General features: G+C 39.0%; 1 protein-coding gene across 3 annotated transcripts in view; it reads right to left on the bottom strand.

Moving 5' to 3' along the window:
* Positions 1 to 15,438, bottom strand: part of tub (TUB bipartite transcription factor) — a 139,024-nt gene extending 123,586 nt beyond the window's left edge. For 2 of the 3 annotated variants that reach the window (XM_048184182.1, XM_048184185.1), the window contains exon 1: positions 15,119 to 15,438. In XM_048184182.1, coding sequence (XP_048040139.1) covers positions 15,119 to 15,180 — 62 coding nt within the window. In that variant the 5' untranslated portion in view covers positions 15,181 to 15,438. The remainder of the gene's footprint in view (positions 1 to 15,118) is intronic. The other variant, XM_048184188.1, reaches the window with a different exon arrangement.
* Positions 15,439 to 17,378: the final 1,940 nt, after the last annotated feature.

Here is a 17,378-nt window from a genome sequence, read left to right as displayed (position 1 = left end):
AGGTGAGCACATGCAGTATATGACTCTAAAGAAGCATGCCAATTTTTGTGTAAATCGGACAATAGGTGGCACTATAATTGTGAAAAAACTTTAAAAAACATACGTTTTTAATGGTTTTAGATGTAAATATATATAACTTTGGATGTGTTTGACATATTTTCACGGGAGTCATGTCTTTAGACTCCTGAATCCTTGCCGAGTCCAACGATACTGAACATGTTAGGTTTCGCCTTATGGTTTGTGCCACGTTGTGATTTAGCGCTTAAAAAACTTTTGCGAATATCTTCGAAACCGTTAGTCCGATCGAGACGAAACCAGCGTAGGAAACACGAAACCTAAGTTGGTTTACTATATGTCAAAGCCCAAATGTCAAAATTTTAATGGGAAGTGGCAAAAAAATCCAATCAAAGTCTTTCATGGGTCATTTTTTACGCTCTCTTATATATAAGTGTCTATAACTTCAAAACGGAATGAGATATTTTCACCAAATTTGGCACACATATGTATGGACAGATTCTGAGGACACCCCGCAAAAATGGTGGGAATCGGGCAATAGATGGCGCTGTAACTGTCAAGAAACCTTTATAAACCATGTTTTTCCTTGCTAAATTGCCTGAATTTGCTCTAAATTGTCTTTTCTGTTTATAATCTAAATGTTTACATGCTTGCTAAATAAAATATAATACCTTTGTATGTGCTTAAAGGCCTTAAATGCTTGAACCCCGGTAAATGCTGCTTGCAGCTTTAATTATTATTGTTATTTAACTAATAATATATTTTTAATTATGCTATAATGATACCATCTAAATGTGTATTTTGGAAGTTTTCTTTCCATTAGAGTAAAAGAAGACATGGAAGCAAAAATAGACCAAAATCTTAAAATTGTCCAGTACATGAAAGAAGTATTCCAATAACACCAAAAGAATTAAAACATTTTATTGATTTGTGCAAAATAAACAAATTCTTAGTGAAACTATTTCCTCTCCTTGGTGCAGTCATTTATTCTAAATATGTAGCTACTTGAAAATAGTAGTGTAGAAAACATGCACATTGTGGCATAATTTCCTTTGCTGTCCTCTTGTGATAAACCTAGTGAATACTAAAGAAGACAATGGTCTCTGTGTGAACTGATTATTTTTTAGAAATCTGTTGATAATGAAACAATTGCGTGAGTGTGAGAGAATTAAAAAAAATTGGTAAGGAAGTCAGAGTTAATATATATTTTAACTTTTTTTGTTTTTTTTAAATAAATAGTGCCCTTTTTTCCACTTGAGCCCCTGCCCCCCAAAATGTCTGTGCACGTCCCTGTCAATCACCACTCGTATAACTAGGAAGATTGATGAATGAGAAGGGTAGTTTAAAGTAAAGTAAACACCCACAAGGCTTATGAGAGCAATTTTACAAAACTAAATGTTTGGCTCTCACTCTCCTTTAACAAGGATAAAAGATGCAATAATTCTTCCAGTGTGTCCCATTTGCTCATTTGTTTTCCTGGCCTTTTCTGCAGCAAAATGACTCAGCAGTTAGTAAATTGTGAAAAAAATGTCAGCCAATAAAAGTTTTTAAAATGCACCTCTTGTTTTACTTAAGGTTTATCTGAAGGAATGTTTAATGGAGTCTAGAGGAAATTAAATCCTCAAAGTAAACAGAGTGCTAGAGAAAATATGAGAACAACTAATTTCTTGTTCTGAATAACTCAAAGATGACTATTTTGGTAAATTGACATTGGCATGTTACATTTCAATTACTCAACACAATCTTTTAAGTCTGACTGTACTGCATTCATATCTACAACTAGCGAATACCAAAAGAAAAAAAAAGAACTCTAAAAACAATGCAAAAACAAAACCGCCTAACATGATAAAATAACTGTAAAACATGGCTTATTGTGCATTTATCATTAGCAATAATCAATTCTTCTGCCAAAGTGCAAAGTGTATTAGCATAACTATAGGCTTTTTGAAGATAACAATAAAGGTATAGTTTTAAAAATTGTCCTAAATATAAAAGAATAGCAGAGTTTTTTTTTTTTTTGGGGGGGGGGGGGGGGGTAAGCTAATTTTAACAATTTCAACCTAATGCCTTCTTATTTAAAAAAAGCTGTTTACTACCACACAACTGACTACCTTCTAGCAGAGAACATTAATCAAGGCCCTCAGATTTCATGGGCAGACAGGTTCTGAGGTGAAATGTAGAATAAAAAAAACAAACAACACTACTCAACATGCCTTCAGCCTGTTTTGGCTTAATTATCATTTATCATAATAATTATCTATTTTTCCCTGTCTTACAGCTATGTATGGATGAGTAACTAGTCGTAATTAAATCAAAACCAGAGTGTGTATAATTAAGTGGCATTCAGACAATTAGAACTGATTTTGAAGAGGCAGAGAGATGTAGAGTAGGTGCTTTTATGTTATAGGGATGTTGGGGAGATCTAGCTCTCTCTGCTGCTTTAACCTATTCCGTTTTAAAATATTCCAGCCTGCAAATGCATTTCCCTGGCGAACTCCACATCTCTGACTCCAAGACAGTAATTAGAGCAGTGCAGTAGTCTCTGTTCTATGCTCCTCTTCCGTCCATTAGAGAGAAAGGGCTTATGCTCACACATTACAATGAGGAATCAAAAGAACAGTGTATGTTTCCTTTATGTGTTTTCCACAAGCAAAAATTTACTACTACTACTACTACTACTACTACTACTACTACTACCTCATCATTTTAAAAGTAAAATTGATTGTGCAGATAATATTTAGCAATAAGTAGATTTATAAACAATTTAATTTGTAGCAAATAAATGTGGGAATATTGCAGTACTATCAAATGTTTTGGGGGTTATTTTTAATGTTCTAAAAGAAATCTCTTTTTGCTCACCAAGGCCGCATATCTTTGATCAGAAATACAGTAAAAACAGTAATACAGTAAAATATTATCACAATTTCTCTCACAATTCTACTCACTGCTGTGTGTGCATTTGGATGACTGAAGTGGGTCGTGAGCCATGTATGGGTCACCATCATGTCACTTTCACTTTCAATTTAAAATAGTTGTTCTCTTTCATAGGTTCACTCGACGCTGCGTAGTTATGACGCAATGGGTACGCCCTCTGGGTTTGTCTGAAGCCCGTATAGAATCACACCAATTCATTGGCTGATGGCGCGGGCGCTGCCCCGATGCTCTTACGTCGCCATTCTATACTGACAAACACGCCATCTGCTCCTCAGATTTCTCTGCCTTCACGAAGCGGCTATTTTAGCCCTTCTGCTACAGTTTATCTGACCCGAATTTAGATTATTATTCGAGTGTTTCTTCATCTGCACTTCAGCGACTGTGATAGTGGAACTCAGTTCTCCTTGTGGTGAAGTGCCATGGAGTTTCGTTGTTGCATTCCGCTGTGTTCTCGCTTCATTGCGAGCGACGACCCACACAGTAAGTGTGTTAAATGTTTGGGTTTTTCACATGCACGTGAGGCTGTTAATGGCGCTTCTGCTTGTAAATTCTGTGAAAATCTCCTTCTCAAAACTCTCCATTCTAGACTCACGGTTTGAGAAGGAGTCATCCGTTTTTCTCCGTCGAGCTCCCGAAGCCGCCGAGGCCTCACGTGAATCCGCAACCTGGGGTTCGGATGTAGAGCTCAAGGACATGGAGAGCGAACAGACGGGCCTTGCCCTTTCTCTCCCTCCCTCTCCTGAGCACACGCGTGGGGTTTTGCCGGTCGAATTCTCGCATGATTATCTGTGCCCTAGGCCGGAGGCACGCGAGACGGTTCCCTTCGGGCTAGACGATGTTATTTACACCGCAGCGTCCGACTCTGAGGATTTTGGGCCTGGTCCAGCTGACGCTCTCCCGCCTGGCGGTCAGGAAGTGCGGCCTTCCGCGGCCTACTCAGAGCTTATCGATGTGCTTTCGCACGCTACAGAGAAGCTCGTTATTGATTGGCCCGACGACCTCCGCGAATCTCAGTTATCTAAACTACAGCGGGAGCTATCTTCCCTCCTCCTCAAGAGGGCATTAGAAGAAGTTCCTCCAGCGGAAGTGGAACTTTTTCAGCCGCTACTTTCTAATTCCGAAGAAGGATGACCGTCTGCACCCTATACTAGACCTCTGTCATATGAACTTCTCCCTTTACAAAGGGAAGTTCAGAATGTTGACGCTGAAGACTATCATGACTCAAATTCGTGCGGAGGATTGGTTTGTCACTATAGACCTGAAGGATGCATATTTTCATTTTCAGGTTGTCCGACGGCACAGGAAGTTCCTCAGATTCACCTTCGGAGGAAAGGTTTACCAGTACAAGGTTCTTCCCTTTGGCCTGGCCTTGGCACCCAGGGCATTCACGAAGTGTATGGATGCTGCTCTGGCCCCGTTGAGGCTCCAGGGTATTCGTATACTGGACGATTGGCTCATTTTAGCCCACTCCAGGGAATTAGTGACTCGCCACAGAGACGTTGTTCTTCACCACATCCGGTCTCTCAGCCTCAGACTGAACACTCAAAAGAGTGTTCTAAACCCAACCCAAAAGACGCTTCAGGCTAGGCCATCATGTCTCTGTAAGCACCTGTCGCAGGCTCCTGGGGCTCATGGCCGCAGCATCCCCTGTGCTGCCCCTAGGATTGCTTCACATGAGACCGTTTCTTTGGTGGATGAAGCTCTTAGGGGTCCGATCAACAGGACCGGCCTTTCACCTGTTGAAAGTGTCGCGCATTTGTTTCAGCGCCCTTGTGGTATGGCGGGACCCACTCTTTCTTCAAAAAGTAGTCAACATGGGCGCTATTTTCAGTCTGCAAATGATCGCAACGGACGCCTCTCTGACCGGCTGGGGCGCAGTCTTCGAGGGCAGGCCGGCGTGTGGAGTGTGGACGGGAGTGTGGGGCTGTATCCCTGGCCCTGCTGCACTTTCTCCCCTTTCTCAGGGGACGCCATGTCATTGTCAGGACGGACAACATGGCAGTGGTATCTCATATAAATTGTCAAGGGGGCTCACGATCACGCACCCTGGACAGGCATGCGCGTCGTCTCCTCTTTTGGGCTCAGAACAAACTCCTCTCCCTGAGAGCAGTTCATGTACCCGGGACCCTGAACCTTGTGGCAGATTTTCTGTCAAGGAAGACTCAGATCGGGAGAATGGATGCTAAACCCTCAAACAGTAGCCCAGATTTGGAAAGTGTTTGGCAGAGCGGAAGTGGACCACTTTGTGTCGCAGGAGTCATCTCAGTGCCTGCTTTGGTTCTCCTTGAGCTCCCCAGCGCCTATGGGCATAGATGCGTTCACTCACCCATGGCCGAGATTGAAACTCTATGCGTTCCCACCTGTCAAGCTGATCCCGGCTGTTCTGTGCAGGGTGAGGGAGAGCAGGATCCGTCTCCTACTTGTAGCCCCATTCTGGCCATCCCAGACATGGTTCTCGGAGCTGATTCTTCTTTTGGACTCCCCTCCATGGGAGATCCCGATCAGACAAGACCTGCTGTCTCAGCTTCAGGACAAGATATGGCATCCTCGTCCGGAGATTTGGAAGCTGTGGGTATGGCCCATCAAAGGCCGCCAGCTTTAATCTCTAGTCTTCCTGCTGACATCCAGGAGACCATCGCGAGTGTGAGAGCTTTTTCCACAAGAAGGCTGTATTCCTCCAAGTGGAGGGTTTTTGAGTCTTGGTGTTCAGCTCATGATGTGGATCCAGTCAACTGCCCTGTGGGTTCAGTGCTGAAGTTCCTACAAGAAAAACTTGCTGCAGGGGCAGCTGCAACTACTCTGAGAGTTTATGTCGCAGCCGTTGCTGCTCGAAGGGAGTCAGATGAAATTCCCCTGGGCAAACATAGGTTGGTCTCGGCATTTACGTGTGGGGTTTGGCACCTTAAGCCAGCACGCCCCCTGGAATTCCCTCTTGGGATCTGTCAGTCGTCCTGAAGGGCTAAATGGAGGCTCCTTTTGAGCCCTTGGAGTCAGCTCCAGAACGGATTCTCACTCTTAAGGTTGCTCTTTTGTTGGCTCTAACTTCTTTAAAGCGAGTGGGGAATTTGCAAGCTCTCTCTGTTTGCGAGGCATGTATGGACTTTGCCCCTGGTCTAGTTAAGGTAACCTTAAGGCCAGGATATGAGCCCAAAGTGCTTGCCGCATCAAGCAGAGAATTTCTCACTGGGTTACGAAGGCTATTTTGCTGGCATATGAGGTGCGTGGTCTGTCTTCACCTCTCAGCGTTCGGGCACATTCCACCAGAAGTGTGGCTTCCTCTCAAGCTCTTTTTAGAGGCGCCCTCCTGGAGGACATTTGTGTAGCGGCAGGATGGTCCTCCCCGCACACGTTTGTTAAATTTTGTAGTTTGTATCTCGATATGGCTCTGGGTTCCCAGGTTCTGTCTGTTTGAACCGGCCATGGTTGCTATCTGGTTTTTCATTGTGCCAGATACAGCAGCACTTTAGCTTGGCGTGTTTGGTATATTGTTCCCATTGTGTCATAGCTACACAGCTTCGAGTGAACCTATGAAAGAGAACGTCTCTGAATAGGGAACGAGATGCTGCGTCTGCTGCAAAGCTCCTTGCTCCCTGCGTCTGCTGCAAAGGAGCAGATGGCACGTTCGTCAGTATAGGATGGCGACGTAAGAGCGTTGGGGCGGCGTCCGCGCCATCAGCCAATGAATTGGCGTGATTCTATACAGGCTTCAGACAATCAGCACACCCAGAGGGCGTTCCCATTGCATCATAGCTACGCAGCGTCGAGTGAACCTATTCAGAGAACACAGGTTACGCCAGTAACCCGAGACGTTTTTTCCCCTTTAATATATTTTAACATGTGGTTTATTCCTGTGATGGCAAAGCTGAATTTTCAGCATCATTACTCCAGTATTCAGTGTGACATGATCCTTCAGAAATCATACTAATATACCGATCTGGTGCTCCCGAAACATGTCTTATTATTATCATCAATGCTGAAATTATCTGTGCTGCTTAATATTTTTGTGGAAACCATGCGGTTTTTTTTTTTTGTTTTTTTTGTCAAGATTCTTTGATGAATTAAAAGTAAAAAATAGAATGGAAAAGCATTTATTTGATTTATATTTTTTTGTTATAATGTAATGTCACATTTGCTCAATTTAAAGCATCTTTGCTGAATAAAAGTATTCATTTCTTTAAAAAAATCTTACTAACCCCAAACTTTTGAATGGTAGTGTATATCAATTATATTGATTTGAACATAGTGCAAAAAAGCTACAGATGTTAAAGGTCTAATATGTAAGAGTTTTGCAGTAAAATATCCAAAAACCACTAGGCCAGTGTTATACATTTTGTTCATTTGAGTACTTTCAATATCCCAAATGTTTGCAACTATTTGTAATTCGATAGAAAATTGCAATTTTAGCCAAGGCTCCGGGACGTGTGAGGAGTCGCCTGGCAACTGCGTCTTACCCACGTTACCCTCGGTTTGTTGTTGTAGAAACCTTGGAATCACCAAAGACACTTTAATATGTACATGTTTTAATAGACAAGGGAACAACTATTTTGATATATTTATAGACAGAAAAACTATTTATTGTTATATAGCTCAACATGTTTAGTCTTATTGTTTAAATCTAATTTTCACTATTTTGTGAAGTAGCTAACATAGCATAATCAGATGCAGCTTTATTTTTAATAACAGTAATACAGCATTTTCTCATCATACAATAGGTTTTAAAATAAACTGCATTCCATTTATCAACACAAGCCATCCAGCATTTATTAATTATATTCTAAAATCGATCTAGCTTACTGCAGCGCGCAACAAATGTCTCACAGCAGCCACCAAGCGAACACAGAGTAACGTTATAACATGATTTTCAACACACTAAAATGTATGTAATATGTTAAACAGAGCTGTTACCTCATACTTATGACCGGAAAAGCGAAAGCGGCGCCGGCGACTGTGGCATAATAAAAGTTCCGCTGCTCACGGCATGTGTTGCGCAATCGCTCCAGCGGCCTCATTCAGCTCCAACAACAATCGGTCCTGTTCTGCTTCATACTACAGTAACGTTAATAATTGCATCCATGAACATGATTTCTGCCCGAGTCCTATCCTGATTATTTTCCACCGGCTGTGAGGTGAAGACGACATGTCCCAAGATTCTGCGCTCAAACTTGGCGTCATCAAGCTACGCCTTTGTTTTGAATAGGCCTCTATTGAACTCTAGCGGACAGAAAATTTTACATATTGCACCTTTAAATGATTGAACAGTGCAAAATATTTTCTTTCTAGTTTTTATATAATCTTTCAAAAACACAATGATAAAATGTACACTAAATCATTAAGCGATAAAGCTGTCAGTCTATTAATAAAAATAAGCAATTGTAGAAATGTGGTGACATAATAAAATATCCAGGCATGACTGTTGTTATCATCATAAGATCATTAGCCAAGACATGAGCCCAATCCATAATGTATCTTTAAGTTGCAGTAAATGGGAGGTTTAGATTCAGTCACTGGTAAATGGTTACCACCAAGGCTTGACAGTAAAGTTTTTGCTCACCAGCCACTGTGGCCGATTCAGTATTGGCCGACGCTGTTCACGTGAGCAGCACAATGCATGTGTGTGATGCTGACGCAGGAGCTGGCCAATAATGAGCCGGCATTCTGACGTAAACTTGGAAGCGCTGAACTACGTTCACTGCATCAATTGCGTACGAGTCTGACAGGGTAGAGAAGAAATTGTTGAAAAAAAACGTTATTTGTGGAGGGGTTTTCATGCACAAAAAGTATTCTTGTCGCTTCATAACATTAAGGTTGATCTTAATGTGTTTAATACCTTTCTGGACCTTGAATGATGGTTATTACGTTGCTTTCTATGGGGGATAAAAAAAACCCCTTGGATTTCATCAAAAATATCTTGTGTTCCGAAGATGAACGAAGGTCTCACGGGTGTGGAATGGCACGAGGGTGAGTAATTAAAGACAAAGTTCATTTTTGGGTGAACTAACCCTTTAATATTATCTCATTTTTTGGCAGCAGGTATATAGGCTGCTATCACTTGAAGACCTGACGTACTGATCCATTATACTGTTATACATGAGGTTTCTTTCTCAACTACATTCACTGGCAAGACTGTATTTGACTGTTTAAGTACAATAAGCAGCGAAAAAGAACTCAATTTAGTACTGAGAGGCGGCTTTATGTGCACACACTCTCGATGTGAACATAGAATCTGCAGGAAGGAGTATAATACACGCAATCCTATGGCAAAATTCAAGTCCTGTAACACCAACAACATTCATCCAGAGCAAATCAAACGCATTAGTGTGGGGAGGCGGGTTTATGCATCAACTAGCTGTCAGAGAGATGAGAGAGTGGGAAAGCACAGCTAGTATAGTATATATTCTGTGGAAAATAGCATTTCAGATATTTCTGTATCAATGTGTATAGAAATATTGATATTTTTGACAACATTGGACTTACTTTATTATTTCAGATGCTTTTTTTAAAAGGTTACAATTGAAAAATGTATATATCAAATTCACATGCATTTGGTGGGTTGGCAGGAATATCAAGCCTTTGTTACCAAAGAAACCAGTCTCAAATGTTTCATATAGGCTGAGTCTATGTCAGTAGTCACATCTCCAGGGGCCAGCCCTGAGGGTCAAGGACAACACTTATGTATTGTATGAGACAAAACAACAGATTTGCACCCACACATACACACACAGTAATGTGCTCTTCTTGCTGTAGGTCAGAGTTGCATTGTGAGCAGAATCAACAAAAATCCTTATAAATCTACTCCCCTATGCCAGACTAAGGTCTCTAAGCTCCAAAAAGTCGATAGGAGGCGAGCACACTTATTTACTTAGCCTCACATAAATTGCTCTATTTAGATGTCTGTCTGCAGAGGTTGACCGGCATGGACATCCTTTGATTAACCTGATGAAGATCAAAAACTTGGTCATTAAAAAAAGGTATTTGTTCAGGGATTTTGACACAATGATCAACCACAAGGAACATTTTCTATCATGTTGTTAGCAGACATGTCAAACAGCAACAATCAGAAAGCGCATCATTCTTTTGACTGTGACGATTACCTCAGCAGGCACCAATAACAAATCAGAATCAATGTGATTGTAGTGCCATCAGTGCAACCCATTTTCTGATTAAGTGGGCCTTGGTCTACTAAATCTCTCACTAAACCAACAAGGGGGTTAAAAAAAGGATAGTTATTATCACTTTCTCAGTCCCCACTTGTGGATGCCAGAACAACACAATTATGATAAAAAAAAAAAATGCATTTATCTGATCAAAAATACAGTAAAAATATAATATAATATATAATTACAAATTTCACAATATTACTGTTTTTACTGTACGTTTTGATCAAATAAATGCAGCGTTGGTGAACATAAGAAACTTCTTTCAAAACCATTAAAAAAAATCATAATTATTCCAAACTTCTGGCATGTAGTCTATATTTTTCCCAGAATTAGTATTTTATTAAATTATTGTAGATGTTTTACCAGTGACAGGTTTCTAAGAAGACTCCTAAAAGTGTGAAATCTTTTCTGAAACCTTTGATGAGGTGATGAGAAAGTTCCAAAGATGGAAGCCTCCAGGTCACGTACACCTTGGGCTTCATGCACAAGTCAGCCAACTTCCACTGAGTGAAAATGTTAACAAATAGCGCTCTCTCCAGGTAACATAGACCTTCTCTGTGGCGAGAAAATTGAAACATTTTCCCCCAAGCAATCTCAAGAATCTTACTGGCTCACACAAATGAATCATCTGCCTTATAGAGAGAGCGTGGCTTTACATAAAAGTCATGCAATGGTTCCACTTATCTGTTAGAAGAACAACAGTAGATGTTTTGTGTAATTCACTGAGTGATTCAACCCCTATTGGAATTCAGTCTGTATGCTGCAGTGAATGATTTGAAACGGATGTGCCTCCCACAAATTTTGCACCATCTCAGTCCTCTTTTCTTTTTTTTTTTTTACTATAGTAAGATGTATGAAATAAGGATTAGATAACAAACTTCGCCAAGCACCTTAACAACTGATGCTGTCTGACATTTTCTTAGACGAGCTAAGATAAGACCATGGTGGAACTGCATATTTGGATAGCTTTAAACTAAAAAAAAAATATATATATGGTAAAATAGTGTTCGGTTACTTTTAATAGTGACACTAAAGGGTATAAGCAGTATTTTTTTCCTCACTCTACATTGTTATCTAAAGCAAAAAGCATTAAAATATCTTTTGTTAACTGAAATAAAGCAGAAATAAAACAAAATATAAATATTAGATTAAAAGCTTAAACATTTAAATTAGAAATGTTAGCAACTAAATCAAGTGTAGGGTTAGTCCTGGCAGGTCACGTCAGTCAAGCTCGCATCAGCTGACTCTTAGCTGATCCACATCTACCTATAGGAATATAATTCCCGTCACAGCAAACCTATATAGGATCCATTCAGTATTAACAGCTTTAAGAATAATATCCAATCAATCTTTACCACTTAATGAGCACCAAAATCACTCTTTCAGAAGGTACCACCTTCTTTTATATAAAAATTTAATTTTGCGACCATTAAAAAAGTATGTTTTATAAAATATAAATTGTAGTGAATGCAATCCAGACATACTACATATGTCAGTTTCACTGCCGTTCACAACTCCTCTCCCATGGCCTCATGGGTTTCATTTTTCAGCTACTATATAGTGGGGAAGTATTCGGATGCAGCCAGTGTTCTCAAGTTCAGTCCTATGGGATGTTCTGTAAAGCTAGTCGGAATTAGCAACAGTGACCAAGCAGGGTGTGCTTAGCAAAGGCTCAATTCTGTGCATTGATTGCATGCTCCTATGATTATTGTGGTAAGGGGGAAAAAATTTGCAGGAATAAAATATCATCATGTCTGCCTAACAGCCATTGCGAAGCATCTTATTAGCTACCTAATGAGAACACTTGACATTTATTTGGATAATTGGAGCAGACTCCCCTCTCTTTGACAGAAATATAAAAATGCTTAACTATGTCTATTGAAGTTCTCCTGTGCTGAAAACAATCTGCGCCAAACACCTTGGCTGTTACAGTGGTGTTAATAGGGACACAGGATTCTTGATTAGACTGTCTGAGAGCAGCTCCAGCCCTAATGAGGAAGGCTGTCAATTGAAATGCCTGCATGAGCTGTGCACTGTAATCAGCACCAGTTCCATTAAATCCGAAACTAGCTCAAGGCATCATTCTGGAACTGATAATGGCAGGTAGAGACTGAATTAAATAGGTGAGGGAAATGTTCTTACTGCATTGCTAGTTGAAAGGATTACAATCAGTTGAACAAAACATTGTACTGCTTTGTTTTCATTACAGCACAACTTTGTATTCGCTGCATATCATGCAGATGGAACTATGATCTGGGATGTTGCCTACTCTAGCCTAATGTGCTGACAAGGTATTGTCTCTTTTATCCATTCATCAGAGACGGTGCTCAGTGATGGATAGTATTCCCTTTGTTTGTAAGAGAAGCACCAGCTGTTCTCTGAAGCTCTGTCTTTGCCATAGGAACACTTCCTCCATTTACCTATGTGCCCTATCACCCACATGCATCCGCAGACAATGAACTAGCCAAAAGGGTCTTGGAGGAGAGGGATGGAGGGTCAGATACTGCATCCGAAAATAGCATACATTCAAAGTATATACCCCTCAGCTTCTGATGAAGAGGGTTTTTTTGTTTTTGGGTATGCAGGTGTGTATTTTTAAATACAATCCCAGACTTTCTACATCTGGCTTATGCTGGGTACACACCACAAGATAATCGGGCCGATTTAGATTATGTTATCAGATTTTTCTGTGGTGTGAGGTGTGTAAAGAGTGACTGAATCTGCTCGGAAGAACATCGGAGCTGTCCCGATTGCGAATCGTAAATGTTCAACATGGATCAGCTTGTCGATTTGTGGCAACAGTAAGAGTGTTTATACAACGTGTCCAGTAAAACATACCAAAATCATTCCAAACACTATCAATGCAATTTCTTCCTGCCTATCGTCCGTCGTGTTTATTCTGAAGTCTCGAGAGATTTTGCAAGATTTCTCTAGTTCACATCACAGCACACCACACTATTGGACCAAAACGGTTAAATCTAGGATTTTTCTGTCCTTGTGTTTGTGGTCTCTCACATTTTGAAAATCTTTTAGTGTGTACCCAGCATTAGTGGCATTGTCCTTTGACCAAAGACGTAGTAACAATAACAACTTAATACAATTTATGTATGCAAAGAAATGCAAGAACAAAGACCAATTGCAATTCAGTTTGCAAATATTACAGTGATGTCACCGCTATGTTGATAAAATTGTTAAAAACCCAATTAAAAATCAGATGAGTTTTAGTCATCTATATATCTATATCTATATATCTATATATCTATCTATATATCTATATATCTATATATATATATATATATATATATATATATATATATATATATACATACATACATACATACATACATACATACACACACACACTCATGTCTGGTTCACTATCCTTGTAGGGACTCTCCACGGACGTAATGGTTTTTATACTGTACAAACTGTATATTCTTACCCCTAAACCTACCCATCACAGAAAACATTTGGCATTTTTACATTTTCAAAAAGACATAATTTAGTATGTTTATTAATCCATTTCCCCCATGGGGACTGCTGGCTGGTCCCCACAATGTAGGTGATTTCAGGTTTTACTTTTACAGGTTGTAATATAAACCTGTACACACAAATATATGGTCACTGTGATTTTGCCAAGTAAGACATGTTCCTGGATCAACATATTTGTTGATCCTGGAACAACATTCCTGTCTGAAAATTTAGTCTTAACCCTATTCCTACCCCTAAACCTAATCCTACCCATAACTTATTCCTAAAATCAGATGGGAAAGATAGATGAATAACATTGATGTAGAAGCACCTAACCATGGTTGCAAGCCTAAACTTGACATAAATGTTAAACTTGTCCCTCAAATCTGATTGGTTGATTGAATGTTGTTCCAGGATCAACAAAGATGTTGATCAAGGAACATTTCGTACTCGGTAAAATCACATCCACCCATACACTGTAAAAAAAAAAATGTGATTTTAACTGTAAAATATTGTAAAAACGCTACGGAAAAAAACGTTAATAGGTTAACAGCAAGTTCCCGTACTATACACAGGAAAAACTGTAAAACCTAATTTTACAGTAAAATGCTGTTAATTTTTACAATTTTTAGAAGTAAAAATAACAAATCAACATATAATTTACAGACAAAAACAGTAATCAGTACATACACATGTGTATTATATATTTATATATATATATATATATATATATATATATATATATATATATATATATATATGTGTGTGTGTATGTATAATATATATATATTTCAGGCACAGAATGAGCTTCATATGCTATCCCTGCCATGAAAAAATGCAACAAAGCCTCAGACTATAGAGGATCTTTATGTAGTTCCTCTGGGGAGCAGTGAGAGAGCAGTCATAGCATACCAATCACATCCTGGGATTTGACTGAAATTGTGTCACCTACTGCAGACATGAACACCAGTATCTTCCTCTGGTTCATAGGCAGAGGCACTGAGGCAGATATCATGATGCCCTCAGAGAACTGATGCTGACAGTGGAGCTGAGAAGATGCTGAAGCTAGACTAATAAATACAGGAGAGATGGACTGGAAAGAGCAATTGTTGAAATAGAGCCGTGACGTTTGGCTGACCAAAAGCAATGTTGATACGCAGTAACTGTTATTTTAAAACAAAAATGACCATTATGTTTCCGTTGTGAGGTGTTTGACCGAAGACCTGTTCAATTCTCCATTCAATTCTACTCGCTGTTACAAGCGCCTTTGTGAACAGGAAAACAGAAATACACCATCAGGTTTGCAAAATATAATTCATTTTCACCAAAAAAAGCCATTTGTTGTTTTTCCTCGGACGAATTACGAACTTTATACACAACTTCGGTCGTTAAAATCAGCGTCTTCTCTCACCGTCATGAACTGCTGGGTTGGTTTGTTCGCTCGCCTTTCTCGTCGCGTTTACTTTGATCATACAAATTATTAACACGTACATAAAAAACAGGATTTTTACAGTCTGTTTACAGGCTGACGGCGTGCTTACCTGTCATAACTCCATCGACTGTATGACATGCTCTTGTTGTTGCTCAGTCCGTCCATTGCCATCTGCGGACAACAAATGTTCGATTATACAGCGACGCCGAGCCGTATAATATTGTTGGCGTCTTGTCTTAAATCCTCCGTCTTCGCTACAGTGAACGTCTTCAGATGTTTCTAGTGGGGAGCTGGAAGCCTTAGAAAGCCGTTTGGTTGAGGGGTTTAAAATAGGTGGACTGAACCACTGTCTGTGAGAGGGGAAATGTCAGTTGTTAAACCATGAGCGCACACGTTTAAATTAAGATCATTTTCTTGAAATAAATATCACAGTTATCCGCTTTTTGTTGCCAGAGTTATAGTGGGAACCTCCCGTTTTTTCACACATATATGTTTTAATATAAGAATCAGCCAAATGACCTCTCTATTGTAGGGTAGAAGGTGAAGGGTAATATTGCTTCGAGACTAACAAACTGGGTGAATATGCCTCTCTTAAGAAAAATGAGCATTAGTGATAAACTGTAACATGTTTAGCATGTGCAGTGTGCATTATGAATATTATGATGAAAATGAAGCACAGCCTCTGACAGAAAGGCCTCCTGGTTAAACTAATACAGATTTAAAAACATCTATATAGGCTACTAATACTATAAAACAATTTATAATTTAAATTAGTTATTTTTAAAAGGTATCAATGTAAAATAGCTACATAACACTTTACAATAATGTCTCATTTGTTAAAATTATTTAATGCAAATGAGCAATATGTTTTAATGTTAGTTCACAGTGCATTAATGGTAACGGATACAACTTTTGATCTTAAAAATGTAGTAGTAAATGTTGAAATTATTGTTTATTCTTAGTTCATGCTAACTACTGTAGTTAACTCAAGTCAAATATTTTATGTAAAATTATGCATGAATTAAGCGATGAGAATACATTTTGTGCACAAAAACAAAAATAACGACTTTATTCAACAATCTGAACTGTTGTCAGACGTAGTTGACGTAGTGAACACAGTTCAGCGCTTCCTTGTTTACATCCAAACACCGGCTCAGTATTGGCCAACACTGTTCACATGATCAGCACAACGCATGCGTGTGATGCTGATGCAGGAACCAGCCAATACTGAGTCTGTTTCTGACGTAGAACACGGAAGCACTGAACTGCGTTCACTACGTCAACTGCGTATGACAACAGTTCTAATTGTTAAATAAAGTTATTTTTGTTTTTGCACAAAAAAAATGTATTCTCGTAGCTTCATAACATTAAGTTTGAACCACTGTAGTCAGGGATGGACAGTATTTATGATACATGTATTTCAAATACGTATTTTAAATAGGTAATTTTGTAATTTGTATTTGATAGGATTGATGAAAATGGCTTCATATTTTGTATCAAAATACTTAAATTGATCCATAAGGAAGAAGGTGGTCAAGGTAAGAATTTTTATTTGCTTAAAAATTGCTATAATTTTTAAGTAAATGTTCTTACTACACTAATAATGTGTACGTGTCCTCTATACTTCTATGGCTTTCAATAGATTCAGTGGTTGGAGTTGGGCTAATACTCCTTGATAAGTTCTGTTGCTACTTTCTGATTACATTTCTGGCTACATTTAAATAATTGTTGAAATGCTAAAATGTTTGTTTTCAACTTACACAAATAAGTGATTGATAAATAAATATTTGATTGCTGAATATTGTACCCTAATTGAAGTAGCTGTTTATTAGCATCATGATTTTGCATACCACTGCATTAATAACTGCCTGACACATAATATATTTTTATATTTATGATTAACAATCAAATGATTAATTAGTAAGAAACTAGTTGCTATGAATACAGGAGCCATCAGTTGTCTTCTCATGAATGACTTGTTTGTCACTGAGTCAGTGTTGCTGATGCAAAGTAGGCCCTTCGTTACCAAACACCAAGTAACTAAATTAGGATACAATTACGAGTCATTCGCAAATTATTATACATTAAACTGTTGGTTACTTTAAAACGAACCGTCACCTGGGAGATCACAGGGATATGTGAATATTTGATCTGTTAACTGGTGGCATATGTCAGATTTATTGCATGACTCAGGCAGAGAAAAGCTGTTGCACTATCAAAATTGTTTACTTAATCAGCTGAGTCAGTGTAATGGTGAAGGGATTGAGCAAATAGGCCAATTGATGGAATGTTTGCGAAAAAATCATGCTCCCTTGTGAAAGTATTTTTTAGTATTTTTAAAATACAGAAATACAGTAGTTTATTTTGAT

This window comes from Megalobrama amblycephala, linkage group LG3 (assembly GCF_018812025.1).
Source record: "Megalobrama amblycephala isolate DHTTF-2021 linkage group LG3, ASM1881202v1, whole genome shotgun sequence".
Classification (NCBI taxonomy): Eukaryota; Metazoa; Chordata; class Actinopteri; order Cypriniformes; family Xenocyprididae; genus Megalobrama; species Megalobrama amblycephala.
The sequence above is the reverse complement of the archived record's forward strand: the minus strand, read 5'-3'. Positions and strand labels throughout refer to the sequence as shown.